Source organism: Anopheles marshallii, chromosome 3 (genome assembly GCF_943734725.1).
Source record: "Anopheles marshallii chromosome 3, idAnoMarsDA_429_01, whole genome shotgun sequence".
NCBI lineage: Eukaryota > Metazoa > Arthropoda > Insecta > Diptera > Culicidae > Anopheles > Anopheles marshallii.
This window is the reverse complement of record NC_071327.1, coordinates 12751426-12772803: the sequence shown is the minus strand read 5'-3', so window position 1 is coordinate 12772803 and position 21378 is coordinate 12751426. Positions and strand designations below refer to the sequence as shown.

Genomic DNA, 21378 nt, shown 5'->3' with positions numbered 1-21378 from the left:
CTGTATACCGCGAACCAAAAATGATAAACAGCACTACATTTGAGGTAAGTCCAAGTAGTAAAGAAATGTGTTTACTAAGCTACTTAAACTGTTCTACGCCACGGTGATAACCAACCACACTAAACTTGTTAATAGCGAGCGACAAAAGATATTCCGATTTTTTTATTGTTTACCAATATGTTTAAGTTTATGAAACTGAAGCAAATACTTTCGTCTATTTTTTATCGGATGAAATGATTTTTGCAACATTTTCATAAGTACTCGTGTTAAAGAGTCTCTACGTGCGTGTTTAGTCCTTTAGTATGATATCTGCATGAGATTATAGAAATAAAAATTCAAGCTGCTCATAATAAATCATCCCTAGATGATCCCACCATCTACAACCGAAGTATTTATAAATTTACTTATTTACATATATATACATAATCGAACGTCAAGATGTACTTATAAGCTTCTCAATTATTGCAAAATAATTGAATAAAGTTTGTATAATCTGTTTGATCATTTTAGATATATTTATAATAACATTTAAAATGTGTCGAAATAACTTAGAAAACGAGTAGACCGCAATGGTTTACGTATATTTTTATAAAACATTTTTTTATAGCCCAAACAAAACAGCTGTTCTACACCACAATGTGTAAACCTGCTTATTGTGAATGTTTAACCCGGTGGAGAAAACGAACTTAGCGCAACACACAACCAGCACGCACCGGCCCGAGCTCAGTCAGCGCCAGCTGAACCATAAATTACCATTATTTAGACGCCTATTCATCACCATACCCCCACCAGCAGGCACCGCTATCGCGGCTTTACTGCACAAACTTCCGGTGACATCGTTCTGCTTCCACCCGTTACTTTCATTTCGCACAAACGGTGGAGCCGCGGTAGAGAACAAACAAAAACCAGAAAGCTCCACCACAGAGAATTCGTTGATCAAAAGAAAAAAAAACAGAGGGGAACAGAAAAAAAACAAGAACGTAATCATCCCCAGCTCATTGTGCCTATAGGGGGGAGGGTTTTTTTTTTTGGGTGGAAATAGCGATTGGTAGGTAAAACATTCACGTGTAACCGATGGATGGATGATGGGAACCAAAAACTATTCCTCCCAGAACGCATTCAAAAGTCAACCGCCACGACGGGAACAACCCATCATAATAGTAATCGGATGGGGTTCGTTTTTGGGGCTTTGGGCGACAACGTGGGGCGGTTTCAAAATGACGAAAGAACGCACGGCCGTAACAAATGAATGATTCATGTCCATCGTTGGAATTTGCTGTTTATGGTGGTACATGAGTGGTAATGTGCAGAACACAGATGATTAGGTGGAACATTCTTCTAGAAATACCCCAAAAATGAATGAATTCCATACAACGTTTATGAAGATGTCTTTATCTATTGTACATACCCTTGGAAGGACGGAATCGTATGATCTATTGTTGATTAAATCTGAATGAACATTCGAACTGATTGAATAACTCTGAATCTCTTTTTCCATGAATCATCCAAGACTTAAGAGATCCTCCACGCGGTCTTCAGTCTTCAGGACTTTAAGGAACTTGATCTGCTCCGAAAATTCATGAATCCTTTGGTAATCGATTCCTTATTTGAATAACTCTTTACTTAAGATTTTGAAAATTTGACTCTTCTCAAAAGATTCATTAAGCACAACACTAATACGATCGCTTCCAGTGATCTCCTGCATACATTCTTCAAACTACATCGGTAGAGCAAAGTCTGCCCAAGTTGTTGCGAAGACTCTGGTTTAAGGTCCCCGTTGATCGCTTCTTCAATTTTGCTTGAATGCCAAATGTAATGCAATAATGCCAAACCTTGCGGAAAGGCACGATCATACCCTTCGCCCTTCTTGGGCTTCGTTTACCCCATAATCTTCTGACGATCATTAGCCGAAGAACGGGGGAACCTTCTTCAGCCATCGACGACCGTTGCGCAAACATGATCGAAGCTCGTCTAACGCAGTCGCTTTTCTCCCATGTCGATGAAGCATGTACCAAACACCCCACACAGCAGGGCAAACAATCTCACGAAACCCAACCGTTGGCTTTGGCGCAATGGAAGAAAAGCTTGGCGAGTGACTACTCCCCTTCTAGCACAATACGCTCAGGGTTCGTTTGCGCACATTGAAGGGGGGCTGAATGTTTATCGTTTGCAGTCACATACAACAACGTGCACTAGGGTGCTTCGTGCTTGTTGTGGGTACGGTTGTGCACTCACCACCATCTCCAGGCCGGCGCGAAGACGGAGGTGGCGGTGATCCACGGCACGCTTGGGAAAAACTGCACCAAACGAAACAGAAAGGTCAACATAGCCGGTACGCTTAAACCATAATATGAAGTTTTGGTTAGCAAACCGCAGACAGTACGGCGCACAAATCGGGGCTTTTGGGAGTGTGTGACATACCGTCCCATCATCCCTAAATCGTGTAGATTAGACGCATCACACTTCGTCCACCAAGGGTGATGCACCGTGAAGCGCGCACGAACACGAGGCGTTGACAGGCGGAATGCCTAAATCGAATCGTGAACACATTCCTTTTTTTCCCCTTTTGACTAACGACCGGGCAACAAACACAAAACCGATGGAAATTCGTGTGAGAAGAAAACCATCGCGCTGCCGTTTTCACGTGTTTTCGAATTTTAGCGCTCTTGCAAGCAGCACAAGCGAAACAACAAAATAGATGGGATGATTACAAATTTCTAGCCTAACAACCGGTGGCCTTTTTTCCTTCTCGGAAGCTACCATCAAACCACCGGGACCACGGGTTGTCCTCCAGTTTCCAGCGCTAGAAGCTGTCGAAGAACGTTCACACGATTCGTCATACGATAATTGGTGTGGAAGTGGTGATGAACAGCGTCAATTCGTTGGCCAGCCAATGCTACCGTGTGCTGTTTCGGTCTCGTGAAACAAAAATAAACCAACGAAAAATGTTTCTTGGAATACCGTGCCTAATGTTAATAATTAAATTCGAGCGCTATTATTTATGCGTTTGGGTGAAGCCTCTGCTGGTTAAGCGAGAAACCTGCAACAGATTTGAAAGTTCGTGTTGAGTTTTTACTTGGAGTCTGAATGTAGCCGTTATCATTTGATACGATAATACTATAAAATCCTAACAACTCGCCGTAAAAGTTTAAGATGTATAAACTACTGTGAGTGAATATGTGCTGCAATAAAAAAACAATTATACTTTCGATTCGATTACAGTTAAGATCAATTAGTCTAAATTAACAATTAAAGTAACTTTCTACAGAGATTATACGTGAAGAAGGTATCTTAAGAAGGACACTAAATAGTAAAGAAACAAGAATACAGCCCCATAATTAAGCAACACACTTTGAAATAGATCACATCACCCGCATACTAGATTTGTACTATTTTAGAACACGGCTACTAAAATAGCATACGGATACTAAATAATATAAGGATACTAAAAGAGTATCCGAATACTTAAATTGTACGAACCTAGTATACGGCGGATTACTAAATTAGTATGCAGCTACTAAATTAGCAAACGACCACAAAATTAGTACACGACTACTAAATAGTATACGTATACTAAAATAGTACAAACCAAGTATACGGGGAAATAGAGCCACTTCATACACGCGATGTAATTTAGAGGCCGTTTTTATATACGGACTTTTCATCGCATTTCATCGAAAAGTCTCCGAGACAATTGTCAGCGGCACGGTGACGGTTTCGGTATTAATAATGGATTTGTTCTCCTCTTAGGAAAAAGCTTGTTGCAACATTGTGACGATTCAGCCCTTTCTTACAACAATCATTAAAATTACCTTTGTTGTTTTTGCTTTCCACGTTCATATAAACCATTTTCTATTCCATCTCAAGCGATCATCGAACGAAAGTGCTAAAGTAAATGAGCTTTCACACTCGGCGGGTAAACTAAATTTGCCTCTCTTTTGTCGCATTCGCTACACATTGCCAATCGTAATTTGTTTGAACTTATTCCATTGCCTGGTTTACAACCGCCCTAAACCAACAAAGCAATACACACACATGGAATATTTTCCCCCTCCTTAGGGGACGCGCAGGCCAGCAATAGGGGATGAATTATCTTATGGTTGTTTTTTTTTTATTTTATTGTCCGTGAATATCCTGCTAGCAATATAGAAGGAAAGAAAAAAAGGGAAGGGGGGGGGGGGGGGGGGGGTAACTTCGAGGCGTGTACGAAACAATCGCAAGCAACATTGCGGGCAAAATGCAAAAGAAAAGTTCCACAGTGCCGCTAAACAAACGACACCCGTTGACACGCATCGGCAAGATGGGGAATGCCCGCTTGCCCCCCACACACAATCCAGGAAGCAGAAACTGCATACTGGAGTGAAACATTTTCCTCCGTTCAACTTCCAACTCGATGCGCTCGTGTCGTGTAATTTACCGGTTCAATGAACTGGTAAAACAGAATGATCGACTTTAGGTCGCTATTGTTGGTTGCTTGCTTTCGTGCGGCGCTTCTTGAGCGTATTCTGAGGCGACGATTTTTCTCCCCATCTTAAACGGGGAACCCTTTTTCCCGGCTTGCGGGGAACAGAAGATGGCAGATACCCGCTTGCAATTGTTTGTGCGTGAGTGGAGCATTTTGTGCTTGTCTTGTCGCGATTAAACTATCATTTCTTGTCTGCGCGCTGCTCGATCAAACCGATCTGGCCGATCGAACTTTTCCGTAAAAACGTGATCACGAAGCGTAGAATGAAGAACGTACGATGGTAATAGCCGGCCCGACATGAAGAAACCCTCCGGACAGCCCGAAACGCGACTTAACGTCACACCGAGAAGGTACCGAACCGAAACGATCAAATCGCATTATATACGGTTCATTACTCAATCAATTTCGACCAACAGCTTCGAATCGGAGGGGGTGGGATAGATTAAAACCAAAACGTGCGCGAAAAGCCATCGGAAGGATGTGCCACAAAAGAAGGGCTCAGAAATGTACACCCGCGTGTGCGTGAACATATTTACGACTGCTGTACTCAGTGCTTCCAAGTAAAGGCGACTCCATTGAATCCATTGAATAAGCGGATTGTTTCGTGTGTTCCGTATCTTTTACGACTGCGATCATGTCGTGCAAAAGCGATCATGCTTAAGATTTATTTTAAACAGGCAAAATACATGGACAAATATTAATCTTCATATTCATACTCATATTCCAAGTTTAATCTAGTAAGCCTAGTAATTGTTGAATTCAAAATTATTCTTCATAAATGAATAAAAAAAACCTCACATGAACCTTATCGCGTTCTGGTAAAACGCTACTTCATCTTTTTTATGTTTTAATTGTTAGCCTAACTTAGGCGACCCGTTAGTGTATTTGGACACGACAGGAACGGTCCAAAATCCCATCCAGACCAATCCTCCGTACGCAGGACTTGACTATCCGGCTATGGGTAAATAAGGTCAAGGAAAGCCATAAATGGCCGAAGATTAAACGACCGACAAAAAAGAAGAAGAAGAAGTTAAACTAGATAAGGATTTATACCATAATTTATGTATAGAATATGAAGCTGGAATTAATAAGACCTTTATTAACAAAGTGTGTTGCGTTTACTATCTATAATTATCTATTGCAATTATTACTATCATAAACTATTACTGTACGCAAACTATTGCAGCCTGAAACGAATATGCCCTTGAACAAAGAGAAAAAAACAACCTTTAGACTGGAAGTGCCACAATTGCACCTATAAAATAAAAAATAATTCAATCACCCACAGGGAATTTCCAAACCCAAAGGCATCCAACGAATAGAGAAACCCCCATCATTATCATAATAAACCCTTATCGTTGCATTTGTCTCCCTTATCGGGGTACATCAAAGGAACATTTCTGCCCAGCGCCATAACATTCTGGTCTTTCTCCACAAAAGCCACCCTCTGGGGGATGCCCCTTCGCTTCCGGAGCCGCGCGCTATTTATGTATCCAAATGCTCCCGGAGGGTGGAAGGCTGACTAGCCCAACGCCGGACATATCTGACGGCCGAAAACGGATACGGTCGGTTTGTATGTCCGCTAGCGAACGGAAATCTGCAACCGAATCCGCCGATCTCGTGCACCATTTCCCCTGCCACACGAGCTGACCTAAAGCACCGAAGAACCTCCAGCGAACGCCATGGGATTAAACACAAAAGATCGGCAAAAAAGGCTTAGCAGTGAGTAAAAGAGAAAGATAGAGAGAGAGAGTGAAAGACATCTAACAAATTTCTCGGACCCGAACCCGTTCTTCGGGGCCACAGCGCGCTATAACCGTAACACCCCATCATCAACTCCATCATACCGGTGGAGCCGCGTTTCGGTGTTCATTCCGGTACCGTCGCTCGATACGCAACGTTCGTCGCTTGCAGCAGCGCGCAAGTCTTTCGTTTTAGTTTCGCACTTGGTGCACACGCTTGTTTTTTTTTGGTTTTGTTTTGTTTTTTTGGCATTATTTTTCTACTGCTCCGGGGTGGTTCTTTGCTTTCCGTTGCAGTTGCGCTGCAATTAGACTAATCGGTTTGTGTCGTGCAGTTAGTGTGGCGTGTGGCCCGACTGGTGGGGAAAGATAAAGGAAAATAAGGTTTTCCGCACAGCACTGAGGCATTGTCGTTGTTAAGCAGTCCTGTAGTATGACACAGCCAAGGGAGAGTCGGTTGAGACATGGAATGTTTCTAGTGATATAGATAATTTAAAAAAAAACACACACATATAAACGCACAGTGAACCGGTACACACGCGCGTTAGACCAATTCGGTGTGATTTGTGATAGCTTTACGATAATATTCTCCGACCAGTCCGCAGTGTTGGGCAGGTTGCTTTGGTGCGGTAATCCCTGCGAAAAAGAACGTTCCATCTACATCCACGGACGACCGACGACGACAAAAGGCAAACGACCAGCCAGGTGGAAACTCGTCAGCATTATCGTGATAATTATTCGTTTAGCAAGAGTGTGGTGTGCCTCTCGTGCAAAACGTTTTAGGTTAATTGGGTTTTGCTAGACCGTTTTTTTTATTAGTGTAAGCGTGAGAAACACAAAAAAAGGAAAGCGTCTCCACCCCAGCGTCAAGATGCAGATACTGGATATCAATCAGAAAGATTTTGTACGTATTGCTGAATTATTTAATTTATTTAAATAGTTGAATTTGTTTAACTGTCATTCAACATTTTAATCGCATACAGCAGCATTAGTAGTTGTTTTAGTATATTTTAATGTAGTTTAAATTCCTTACATACTGCTAGTTACCTTCATGTACTCTTTTCTTCATATAATAATTGACGCTAAACATTTGAAACCACGTAGGGGAGATCCGTGGTCCGTGTGGGATTTTAGACCGGTCTTGCCGTGTGAAGAAGGCGCTGTAACCAAATACACCACCGGCCCAAATGGTTTTAATAGTAATAGACTTTGTTTTAATTTTATCAATTTGGACAACAAATTAAAAGCAATGTTACACAAAGAACTTTTGTTAAATTACTTTAAATTTACAAATTTTAAAAGCTTTAAAATAATTTTACTCTCAATTTAATTCTGCTTCTTGATGTGGTTGCTTCTGGCATTTGATATATCCGGATGTGTCCGTCATGATTTATTCTATATCTATGATGTACTATCAAATGGCAGAACAGTTCTCTAATATCTAACACATGTATTCACAATTTATTCACATAATTCCCATGTTAATTCAAACCTTCCTACACAACAAAAGATCTTATCTCTATCTGTTGCCTTTCATCTTTCCTTTTAATACAAAACAAAAAACAACGTTGTTCTCATTGCGCTTGTAAAACCAGATCATTAAATTATGTACAGAATTGATGGGCTCGGAAACACGTCCACATCAAAATCGTTTACCCCATCATTCACGCACGCCTTTCGGTTTTCTTAAAGGGCATTTCCATTCAACACCAGTAAAACCCTTCGCGCGCTGCTGTTGCTGCCAGCCAAATCGGTGTAATGAGCCAAGTTACAGCATTTTTCTTTCGTCCCTTTCTTGTTGCGGTTCCTTTCTTTTTCCCTTTCTTTTGAAGGAGGACAAACCACCATACGGTGCGCAACACTTCCTTCTTTCTATGTTTTTTTCCCATTGCGCCAATTCCGCACGTCCGCCTACAACGACGGAACGGAATGGTAAGGAAATCATAAAACTTTAATCCTAAAACCAAGAGCGGCTTACCGGGGGGAATTTTATCGAAACACCACAAAGTACTCACTGTGTCTTTTTTTTACGACAAGGCAACATTATTTATGTGCTTGCTGCGGAAACTTGTCTGGAGGCGCACTGATGGATGGATGGTCGCATTTGCAGTTTTACCGGCAAATTGTAGCTCACTTTTATGAATATCTATTGTACCGAGCGGGCTTTACGTTGGATCCAATTTCTTCGGGCAACAATAGAGGAGGAGGAGAGAGAGAGAGAGAGAGAGAGAGAGAGAGAGAGAGAGAGAGTAATGGATTTTTTATTATTGTAATTTATTTTTTTCCACCCCACGAAGGTCAAGGTACTTTTAGTAACGTTTTATGCAAGTTTATCATCACTTATATTCCAAAGAAACGTTGTACACATATTAAAGTTTATTAAACCAAAATGTAGCTTATTAAACCTTCATAAGCATTTTATCCCATCCTATTACTAGATCTATAAATGACTTCAATGTTCTGTTTTTATACAACTTAAAAACTTCTTCGTCAAACCTCGAAATCGTTTATAAGCTTTAAAACAAGCACAAAAAAGCTTCCTTTTACCATGTAATTTGCGTCAGTAAGGGTTTGTCGAGGAAAAAAAATAGAATATTTAATCTTATGATGATCTATTGCTTTTTAACGTACTTCTTCACATGCATTTATCATTCCAAACTCAATCTAATATTCTTTTTTTCTCTCCTGTTTCTCCACCTTTCAATCGTGCTGCATCGTACAACAAATTCTTCGTCCACCATTATCTTTAGCTCCGTCGCAGTTTGCAAACTTAATGCGATTTTCAATACGGTATAGGTTGTAGAATGGCAACAAAAAGGGCCCAAGCAGGAAATGAATACCTTTCAATTATCTGCCAAGCTGAACGTGATCCACCAAGAGTTGCGCTATCAAGATTAGATTTTTCCCAGTCGTTTTCCGCTTTGTATAGTATTGATCTCGCTAAAAAGGGGAACCATTCAAATGCGCGATAGGATCAAGAGTGATCGAGAAAAGTGGCACTTTTGTTTCAGAAAAGCTAGAAACAGGACGTTTAAACGTTTAAAGTACTTTCTTCAGTTCGCTGTAACAAAGCTCACATCAAGTGTTTTCTCTGGAAGAAATGTACTTTCTTCTAAGCCACCTTCTCGGTGGAACTGCAACGGCAAGAAGCCCACCGCTGCCCATCATTTACCATTCGAAACGTAGAAAACTTACCGAATAAATTAAATTAAAAAACACCCTGCGGTGGTACGGGAAATGGTCGGCACGCGTAACTAGACGCATCCATTGGCGGCCTTTTCTCCTCTTCCGTTTTAACGGCCAAATTAATTAATGCCCCCGAAGCGTCTATCTCTTCAGGCAAACGATTTGCTTGCGCTCGATTACGCTAACTTCCACCGAAATTGAAAAAAAAAAATACTCGCCACAATCATTTTGAATAAACGTTACCGCGCAAGGGAAAACGGAAAAAGTTACTTCCCTCTAATCAGTGGGCAATGGTGTAGCTGGAGATAGACGGGGGATAGAGGGGGAGAAAAAACCAGACCACACCGGAAAAATATGTATATTTGCTATTCGTTTCGCTTCATCCCTGGTCCGATTTGCTGCGTATCTTGTAAAATCACCCGACAAATTGACGTTGATGATGGTTTACACCAACCGAACCGTCGTATTTATGCACACGAGATATGCCGGAGGTTTGTCGAATCGTTTCACATCTTACTTTCGTTGCGAATTTCATAGTGAGCTCGGTAGTTTTCCGGTCCGGCGGGCTAGTCGATAGGAAGGCAACCACAACGAAAAAAAAAACCCGTCCTTTACGATCGATCATAATTTAGCGCATGTTTTGCGCGGCTTTTCAACACCCTTGCAGTTGAGTGCATGCATTTTGCGAGCAGCAATTCGACAGAAATGCACGCATAACGCTTGAAATGAACGCATTACTATGCGTCATTGCAATGCTTGCCCCGGTACATGTGTGGATTAGTACACGATGAGCTGCCAGCGTGACAGGTTGCGATCGAATGCAATCTGGAACACATTGACAGGTGGGAAACTGATAGGAGAAAGTGAAAAAATATGTTTTAATCAAAAACATTGACGTGTGGAAAGATTGCAACATGGAGTGACAGTACAGGTGTGAAACATGTGGAATGTTTCAATTAGCATGTATTGATCATCCTGTACTGATTAAACCTTGAGACAAATTTCATTTCAACATACAACTTTCAATGTTATATTACTTGTTTGACATAATATCATTATATATTTAATTTCTAATAGAAACATCGTTAAATTTCACCAAATTGGGTTGCATGGCTTATGCGGAGTTGCAATATAAAATAAAATTGATCGTTTTGGATAATTAGCAAATCTAACATTTGTTTTCATTAGTTGATTTGTTTTAAATGAATTTACTTAATTAATTGTAACCTATTACTGCAAATATTTACTAATAACACCCTTAAATATTATAACTTTATTAGTTTGTTTGTTGGTTGTATAAATTATCAATATTAAATTATTATTTTAATACCAAATGGAATACTTCATAATAAGTTTTTGGTTTTGTTTTGTTAGATTTTATACATATATTTCCTCAATAAATTTTCCGATAAGGAAATAGACAAAATACAAAAATATAGTCAACACAATTTGAGTCTATTTGTAACTATTTTGTTACAAATCATTTTTGGGCTTGTTGGTTCGAACTTTCGGCTGTAACTAAGCTTAAACTACGAAATTTGCTAATCAGCTTGTCCGTTTCCAAATTTCTGTTTCGTTCTGTTATTTAAATTATGAAACTATTGTCTTCAAAATGGTAAACGCTTGTACTGAACCAGTAGATCCACTGGGTAGATCATCAGTTAATCACTTCAATCGAAAGTGGAAAACGGCTCGTCATGACGATTTCTCGAAGCGGAAAATTGCACTTGTTTTATTGCTTGCCACACGTATACCGTGCCTCGATGAGAAATCGGCTGTAAAACAAACGGAACAACACACTCGTCAACACCCACACCCCCGGACTCTGCCAGCAACAATCCGGAAGCCAGACAACGGCTGACGGACATGTTCGATGCAGATCGAGCGGCACGAGTGCAGCAACCACTCGCAAGTGCACTTTTGCACGCTGGCATGCAAATGTACAGATCGCACCTCCGAACGGTCAATGATCGCACCCGGCATTCCCTGCTCGAACGGTTGCATTGCAATGCAACTTTTTTTTTCTGCTCCCTCCCCATTTGCATAATCTCTCCTTCTCGCGCCGAGTTGGACATAAAGATAATGCGCTCCGTGTAACGGTTGACTGATGGAAAAGCAAACGTTAAAACAAAACCCCCCCAGCACTCAGCGTCAATATGCGAAGCGGTGGGATTTGAAATCGTCATCGGCAAGAAGGAAACGGTAGAAAACTTTAGGCCCCCCTCCGGGTGCGTGTGCAACCGGATCGGTCACCGAATGGAAATGACAGCTTCCATCATTTTCCCTTCGGTAAACCACAAGCTCCACGGGGCAAACCTTCGGTGAACGGTTTTCACAGTTACAAGGTTCCACCGCTCCCCCTCCCGCTAACAGAACCGAAACGAATTGAATAAATGAGCATGGCAGCATGGCAGGCCGACATTTTTTTTCTCTCCTCTCCCTTGTTGAGTGCCACGGCCCCCCCAACAGTCAACATCAAATACCGCCCTGGCAGCAGGTGTAAATGCATCATAATTACCGCCTGCAAAAGGTCATTAATACGCGTTTAAAAGGGGCCGGATAGGAAGACGAATCGTTAATGCGGTTGGCATGTACCAACAAAGGAAACACCCATCCATTAGAGGTGAAAGAAGCTTTGCTAAAAGATTATGTGTATGAGGCGCTAGTGTGCGCGTTTTTTTTTTTTTTGGGTATAAACCTTTCTTAGCACTAATAGCAGCGTAACGTACCAATAGCAGGTGCTATCTAATTAAAATCCGAAACCATAGGGTATCGGTTATCCGCAAAACGGCCCAATCCACACGAGAAACAAAGCGCTTTAAATCGGCCCGAATGAAAGTGACCAATTTACATAAAGTGGAATGGCCCTGTCCACGTGAATGGTACCCCCCCCCCCCCAGTTAAGGTCGGTTTTACGATGGAAAAGAGGTACGCAATAAAAGCTAAACCATCAATTATAAGGTGCTTTTTTTCTTGCGATGAAAGACAAAGATGATTTATCCGTTTGAACGGGCCTAACTGGGATTATTTATAAGCTGCTTTTCATGTGATTCTGTTATTTATGGCCATAAACAGGGCATGCATCATTAGAAGCACAATTTAGTATGTGGTAGATCAACTACTAGACGTACAGAATATATTGTTTGTAAAAAAAAAACCTAATACCTGCCTTCAATTTACTTACATAGTCTAGCATCATGCCGTACGCACTTAGTGGGATCAGTGAGAAATAATATACTATGAGCCCAGGCTTTATTTAAACCAAATCATCTCCGGATGGTATTGCCAGTATGGTCAAATTTGAAATATTACAATATATTCACGTTGACCGGCATGTCACCCACTTTTTGGGTGACAGTAAAACCGCTCTTCCTCCTGTATCCGATTTCCCGAGGAATTTCATTCAAAAAGGCTACGATGATCGTTTAAAGTGGTGAAACTATTCCACTCTATTATTTCTTGGGTTCGTAGCTCCTAAATGTATGCAATTGACTTTTCTGTGAATGGTTTTTAATTATATAACAGATTTTTCAGCAAGTTATTTCCATATTTTGTACACCCAGAACAGTCAACGAATCTGGTGGTTCACAGTCCGAGAACTCATCCATCCATTGGTGTTATGTTGTGCAACTTTGTTTCCCAATCAATACTAATTTACTGAGCAAACATTGTCACAACAATGGGTAGATCAATAGTCATCGGCGTGTTAACAAGACAAAGGAACACTAGGGTGTAGGTCGTACCAAACAATACCATTCTATTATTTCAATCCCCATTACCAACAGTAAGATCGCCCTCTACTCCAATTCCCCAACCGAAACACGATTTCACAGTTCGGACCTTAGATCAGCTGGAGCAGAGTGATCATTCCGATCCTTTCCAGCACAATAGACTCGCCCCAGCATGCAACCGAACCTAAAACAATCCTTTAGTGCCACACGCAAATGTCTCTAAATGGTTTCCCACAATGCGTTCCGAACTGAAACATTCAAACGGGAGACGCACCTTTGCTAAAGCCATCCATCAAAGTTATGTTCATCGTTCAAATGGAATGATCACCTACCGGTGGTGGGCCACATCCCACCGGCGGGAACAGCCACCGTAAACAATCGAGTTTTTTTTTGTCTTCTTCTGTTGTGGTATAGAATTTCAACCTTCCCCGATCGTACGTATTTTGCCCAAGAACAACGTCATCAGCATCAACCGTTCTCTTCCCAGTCATTAACCTCAAATCATGGTACATTGGTTCGGGGTTTTAAGGCTTTTCTTCCGCTAAGTACTGCATGTGGATCGAATTGATGGATTTTCTCTGCGGTTCTGTTCTGTTCCGCCCGTGTCGATCAGCCCGATTGCGGTAATATTTGGTGTATCTCTTCAAACGGTTGCGACAACGACTCACCGAAAATCCACCCCAGGGCATTGCTGATTTTCCTCTCCAGCGAGCCGTAACATCATCCGCCGCACGCACGGTAAACTGGTGTTGGGATTTTTTTTGTAGAACGGATGACATTCTTCTAACCCAGCTGAGCCATGTACTCTTTCCCATTTTAATATGCACGAGTACCGTACCTACAACGTCAATTATAGTAATGTTTGCATTGTCAACTGGAATTGGTGTGACCTACAATTCCTCTCTACATTCTAACGCTTTTTAACATCTTACCTTTTCAGGATCAAAAGCGCCCGGTGTACGAGGACATCAAAATTGATACCGCGTTCCGGAAGATAAGCCCACGCTCGATCGGCTTCCACATATGGCGCATCCAGCACGATCATGTGGAAACGCTACCGAAGGACCAGTACGGCACGTTTTACGACGAGTGTGCGTACGTTATCTACGCAGCTTCGCTGACCGGAACCGGTTGCGATAAGAACACGATCGTGAGTTAACTGTTGCTACTGTTTGCCAAAAACACACATGAAAACAAATGCCAATTTGTGTTGTGCCTCTTCTTCTCCGCAGAGTCGCGAAATCAAAACAGCTGGTGCGGCGATCGAGCGCAACATACACTTCTGGCTCGGGACGAACATTAGCGCGGAACGTTCGAAATCGGCGGCGTACAAAATTATTGAGCTGGATCTCCATCTCGATCACAAAACGACCCAATTTCGCGAGTCACAGGGACACGAAGGCATACGCTTTCTTTCCTACTTCAAGGACGATGGTATCGTGTAAGTGGAGAAAACAAACGCTCAACCGCTCTACAGAACAATATTGTGTTTGGTGTTGGATGAATCTGATTTTGGTTCATGAATCTGAACAAAATCTTTGAATTTAATGAACCACTCTGGATTTCTTTTTGCAAGATTCACGGCTCCTCAAAGATGCATTGATCCTCCAAGATTCATGAACCTGTAGAGATTAATAAATTCCATAAGATCCAGGAATCCCTTATGATTAATAAATATTAAAAGATTCATGAATCCCTGAACACTAATGAATCTTCTAAGAATCATGAATCCATGAAGTTGAATGAATCTTCTACGATTCAGGAATCCCAGAAGATTCATAAATCTTGAATGTTTTTTGTTCGTTAAACAAAGTCTAATCTTTGAAGATTGTTCGAACTATACACATTCGTGAATCGTTGAGGATTCATTAATCTTTCAGGACCCACAAATCTATGAGGATTAATGAATTTTTCGATAATTGAGTCATGATTTGAATGACTCATCGCAAAATTGAGTTCTCTAAAGACTCATTAAACACAACACTAAACATGATCGTTTGTTTTTTTAGTGTACATTCCGGAACTGATGCATCGTCGACGCCAACCGAACCGCGGCTGTATCAAATCTCCGGTACAGCTCCAAAGCGTTGCATTCAGCAGAAAACGATCAGCTGGCAGTGTTTCAACAGTGGACAGGTGATGATCCTCCAAACGGCACCGATCGTGTTCGTTTGGATCGGTCGATCAACCGGCTCGACAGAACGTATCTTTGGCATTCGGATGGGTGAACGGTTGAAGAAGCTGCACAACATTGCCGAGATCGCCATCGTCGACGATGGCTACGAACAGTCGATGAGTATCGCCCGGAAGGATGTTTGGAATGGGTACCTTAACCTAGCCAAGCGTTTCGTAAAGCCGATGCCACTCACACCGACCGTGGGTGGTGACACGCTGCTGAAACTGTACCAATGCGACACCGTCAATGGTGTGTTTCGGGTGGAGCTGGTTAAAACGGGCACGCTGGAGCAGGCAGATCTGTACGGGCGGGACAGCATCTACATAGTGGACTACTTCCCGAGCGCGATCTGGATCTGGATCGGGCGCAGCTCGGCCAAACAGAACCGCGCCGAAGCGATGCGTCACGTTCGGGGTTATGTGATCAAGAAGGGCTATCCGGCGAGCACACCCGTAGCACGCGTGATCGATGGTTTGGAACCGGCGGAGTTTGTAAGCCTGTTTCCCACGTGGGTCAGCGCCGATATTAACGGGAACACGGTGAAAGGCCTGTCGGAGAAGTTTGACGCACTTACATTGATACAGCGTCCCCGGATGGCGGCAAAGATTCAGCTGATGGATGACGGTTCCGGTGACATGACCGTGTACCAGATTGGGATCGACGAGGTGAAAGAGATTCCGCTCAAGTACGCCAAAACGTTCTACTCCGGTAACTGTTACGCGGTCCATTACGAGGTCGCATGCAGTACGGAAAATGCGAACGGTTCGCTCCCGAACTCCATCCGCAATGTGGTGTATCTGTGGTGTGGTTTGAACGCACCGCCCGAACATCGCACCCTGGGCGAAGCGTTCCTGAACGAGCTGTGCGAACATTTGAAAAAGAACGTTGTGCAGGTGCGCATTACGGAGGGTATGGAACCGCCCCACTTTTTGCAGATCTTCAAAGGTGCTCTTATAGTGCTGAATGCACAAGATCCAAGCCTCGAGCAAGGTGGAGGTGTGGTCAACCTGCGCAAATACCCGACCAGCTTCGTGCTGAAGGTGGTCGGTAATACGACGTACACCTGCAAAGCGGTACAGGTGTCTAGCAAAACGCTCTACTACCCGGAAGATTGCTACATCCTGAAGGCACCGGATAATGAGGTGTGGATCTGGTGCGGTCAGTACTCGACGGGCGACTCACGCGAAATGGCCAAATCGATCGCGTCCCAGCTGGGCGAGTACAATCTCGTCATGGAGGGCAATGAAACGGACGAGTTCTTCAACTCGGTCGGCGAGAAGTTCCTAAAGCAGCTGAAGAAAACGACGGCGGCCGGTAACATCATCATGCCGGCGGTCCAGACGAATGTGGCCCAAACGTGGGACCATTCGGTGATCGGGCTGTATCGGTGCCAGCTGCTGGAGGAAGGCAAGCCAACGCTGAGACAGATCTTTGGGTTTACACAGCAAGATTTAAGGCCGGACAGCGTCTTCCTGCTCGATGCCGGTAACATCGTGTACGCGTGGGTTGGCGAGCAAACGTTGCCCGAGGAGCGTGCCCAGTGTTGGGATTTGGCCAAGCAGCTGATCGCCTCTCATCCGGTGCAGCGCGATACGGCCATGCCGATCGCGACAGTTCGCCAGGGCGAAGAACCGATCACGTTCGTTGGCTTCTTTGACAGCTGGGACAAGAAGTATTACGAGGTGCGGGATACGAAATCGATCGTGCGATCCTGATTGAGGTAAAGTACACGCTTACTAACGAGGGCTTCTTTTCCATTTCCCAGACATGCGTGCTGTATGAAAATCTTCGCACTGCGATCGAATATCCAAATGGTGTCGGTGCAGGTGGACGGATTCCCGGTGCCCCGATACCCGTGCCCCGCTCATCCGTACGAAGCGACGATGGCAGCAGTGATGATTTCGATCGATACCAAAAGTACCCGCTCGATATGCTGCGCGGTGATCCGGCCAACTTACCGGCCAGTGTCAATCCGACGCGTAAGGAGATACATCTGACGCATGACGATTTCGTGACCGTGTTCAGCATGACGTACCACGAGTTCGAGGAACTGCCCAAGTGGAAGCAGGTCGAGCTGAAGAAGCAAAAGAAACTGTTTTAAGGTGTTAGCACAATAGCAGCAGTATTCCAGCTTAGGAAAAATCCTCTTACAAAGGTCTTGCGCGCTCTAGTGCATTTTATTTATCCTGTGTCGTTAAGTTTACTTTTTTTTCTTTATCTGAAATTTTTAATCAAGGCAAAATAAACGTTTACGTTACACGTTTCTCTAAAACATAATGTAAATTGGATTTTTTTTATTAATGCGTTGTTACACACATAAATATTGAAAGAAGGAGTCGTAATTCTCGATTAATGCACCAAAAAAAACATTGGGGTTTTTCATGATAAATTCAACCTCAGATGGAATTCAGTAGCGGTACCATCGTGTGAAGACTAGCGCCAATACCGAGTGTATGCTACGCTATTTCAAAATCAAAAGGAAACATGTTGAACATTTAATACGTCAAAATCATTATCAGTAGTAATTCTTACACAAAAGAAATTTCCTTTTAAACTTCTTTTTATTTTGATATAAAAAAGTGTATATACTTTTATTACCGTATCCGATGGAAGTTCGCCTCACATTGCTTTTCTTGTCCGAGCATTTCCATTGTTGGATAAGTCGACATAATTTTGGCTATTTGCTTATAAAGTTTGTCTTACGCTATCCGCCGACTTCTCGTCTTGCCAAGCCTTCCCCCCTCATCCATAGTTGATGTGTTTCACAGCGTAAATGCAAAAGAACAAAACGATCCTCGAATAGAACTTTTCAATAAAACTAATAAAATAGCACATTCGCACTTGAATACATGGATAGATCTTTATAGAGTTACAGTACGGAAAATGATTACGGTAAAGATATTGCATGGAATATTTGGTTTTTTGCTATATGATACCGTTGATACACTTAGGCTAACTAATTTGCTCGAATCGCATCAATTTCCTCTATACTTAAAAAAACCACTTGCACGACGGAAGATATGGAGAAGAAAGAAAATCTTTTAAAATTGAAAGCATACTGGTCGAAACTTCTAGCCTGATAAATTTAGTTTTGTTTTGTGCCACAATGACTTTGGTTTAATTTAATAGTTACGCTTTTGCACACCGCTTAACTGTCGAAGCAAAAGTCGTAGTTTTCCGGCTCCGGTGGAATCGTGGGCGGATCCTTCGAAATGTCCACCCCTTCCGTATCGAGCAGCCGGAGCTTGATTTCCATCGAAAGCAACGTTTCAAAGTCTTCCTCCTGCTGCTTGCTCGTCATCGGCTGTCCGAGCAGTGCGTTGATACCGTCCGTCCAGTAGTTGAACGTGGCCTCATCCGGGGCGATAAAGTCCAGCGTCGTTTGCTCGCTACTCTCTGGCACGAGTGAAAACCCAAGCGGTGTGGACGCTTTCTTCGAGCGCATCTCCTTCATGTGGGGACACTCCTTCCCCACCAGCATCTGGCGGATGTCGATAACGGGCAGCTTGTTCGAGAGTTCCTCCAGCGTTGGGACCGTCTTCTCATCACAGTCTCCATAGTGGATTACCTTGTGATTGGGCGAAAGCCTCACGTACCAATATTTGTCACGTTCGCGCTTACCGCCAGAGTATTTGCAGAAGCGTGTCCCCACGATCAGATATCCCAAGCGCTGCTCTTTAATTAGTGCCCGTATTTCTGGCGTAATTTTCTTCTTCAAGCTCACAATTGCCGATGCGGTCGATTCACACTCCTCGCGAGAGGTACGCTCCTGCTGTCGCAGCGTCGTGATGGTGTTGTACGTGAAGGTATGAATCTTCGCTTTGAAGTCTTCCAGGCTAGCCGGTCGCCCAACGATGCTGCGTACGATCTGTTCCCGTACCACCGAAAACACCTTCACGAAATCTTCCGTCGTGGCACGCATGTCTTTCCACGTCTTGTTTAGCACCACGATGCAGATGCAGAAAAACTCCTCGAACGGGTGATCGTGCGTGAAAAACATGGGATAAAACTCTTGCCCCTGCTCGGAAGGAGATTCACCGATACGGAAAATGTCACACAGCACCTTGACCAACTCAATGCTGGTGCGCCCGAACGGACACTCGTGCTCGTCCGCCCGGCAACTGTTTTCGTGCACCACCTTTGTGTAGCTTTGCGTGTAGTTGCGAGCGAAATAGATCATACAGTCTAGGGCCAGCGTGCCGGGAGGTGTTTCGAAGAAGTCCTGCGCCGGATTAATGTCACACTTAAAGCCAAGCTTTTTGTAGTGGCTCGAGTAGGACGAACCGTGCTGACGTCTGGCGGTCACATCCGGCATTGGATCGACTCCGTCCGCCTCGAATGCTATACGCCGTAGTTCCTTTATTTTCTCCTGCGCGTCCTGGTCCTGTACATCCATTGCGGTTTTCATGCGTTGCTCCAACAATCCCAGCGTAAGCGTCTGCAGCACATACAGCTGGTGTGCCATTTCAGCACCCATTGACGGCGTTATGACGCTATTGATAACGCTTCGGTACTGTTTAGAGCCGAGCGTTGCCGCTAACAAACGTCGCTTCGTATCGTCCGCCTTGATGAACAGCGCATTCAGCAGTGCGATTGCATTCTGCTGCACCTGCGTCCGAGACGCGTCACGCAACAGCTTCAGCAACGTTTCAAGCGTTATTTCCTTCTCCACCAGCGCATACTTGTTGCTGCTCTGCACAATATTCTCGAGGATGGAAAGAGCCGATTGAATGATTTCCGGCTTTGAAGGCCCATTTATGAACGCCACATTACGCATAATGAACGATGGTTCGAGAATGTCCCACGAGATGGTACCGTGCTCCATCAGCTGTACGAACGAGCAGAGCGCTAAATCTAGGATACGTTCTTCACAATCAGTATCCTCAATCAGCGCAATGATTAGGCGTAACCCTTGCTCCTTGATAAACTCCAGCGCAAACGTGTTATCCGCACTCAGCACCTGCAGCTCCTTCAGTTCGGCCACCTTCTCATCGTCGGTGCCGCTTCGCAACTTCTCCAGGATATCGTTGGTCGTTTTCGAAGGAGAAAAACGCAACTTGAGCACCGTCCCATTTTTCACCTCGTTCCGGTTCTTTTCCGTCACGTAGTTGATGCCATCGAACTGAAGGGCGTAACTTTCCGCATCCGGTATGCCCCACGAGCTGCAAAGGTTCTGAATAATCGCACTGAGCGGTTGCCGCTGGTCGAACTCGATCAGCTGCGGGTACATCTGTGGCGTGTTGTCCACGTACTCAACCGCAATCTTCACGATGTGACTATCCTTAATAGCTGGCATTTTGCTGTGTTTCGGCAACATCTACGCTACTGCTGGCACACCCCTTTCCTTACTAGCACACCGAACCCGACAGGGTGTGCTGGCCCCCGTTGCAAGTGGGGCGGCAAAAGCTAAACGAAACGGATGGACGAGTTATTCAATTGTGACACCACTTGTTAATCGCCTTGTTTTTTACCAAATGCAAGGGACAAACTTTCGGGAGCAAGAGCCTTGATATCAATACTTTATCTGCGGAGCTAAACGAACATGAATTCGTTTTCTTTGGTGTCACTTTTTTAAGCCAATCAAGCCTTGGCTAATCACAACAATTCACTTTGGGACACCCGCGCACCAATTCATTTGACAATTTTGAATGTTTATTGGCTTTTTTTTTTTTTTGATTATCAAAACTTGGTAGCTGTATTTGATTGGCCTGGCAGGATGTCTGGCTCATCATTTGAGGCTTTTGTAAAGAATTTTTATGATTCAATTTGTTACAAAAGGATTGATTCATCAAATTCTATGAAAATTCGCACAATGGGATTGAACGAGTTTCACGGACAAAACTTTCACTCATTTCCGACACTTTTGACGGCTGTCAAAGCTGTTAGAAGGACGCGAATAAAAAAAAGAACTCAACTTTTGTGTGCGGCACTGAATTTCGATTGTTATTACAATAAAAAGAACAATTGTTGCCAGTTTGTACTACTTTTTCGATTCTCCTATTCGTGATATACGGATAATACTCGCAGCGTTCAAAACAACTGTACAGCTGGTAATATTTCCTGGCGTTCGATGAAACT

General features: G+C 43.4%; 2 protein-coding genes across 2 annotated transcripts; one reads left to right on the top strand and one right to left on the bottom strand.

Moving 5' to 3' along the window:
• Nucleotides 1–7078: 7078 nt before the first annotated feature.
• LOC128713759 (villin-like protein quail) lies at nt 7079–17401 on the top strand. The gene is made up of 5 exons (XM_053808626.1): nt 7079–7111; nt 14065–14274; nt 14357–14565; nt 15134–16982; nt 17066–17401. Exons 1-5 carry the CDS (start codon nt 7079–7081, stop codon nt 17399–17401), a joined length of 2637 nt encoding a protein of 878 aa, XP_053664601.1.
• Nucleotides 17402–18448: 1047 nt separating this feature from the next.
• On the bottom strand, nt 18449–20617 carry LOC128714392 (engulfment and cell motility protein 1). Its single transcript, XM_053809266.1, has one exon. The coding sequence runs from the start codon at nt 20615–20617 to the stop codon at nt 18449–18451; it is 2169 nt and encodes a 722-aa protein (XP_053665241.1).
• Between the last annotated feature and the right edge of the window lie 761 nt (nt 20618–21378).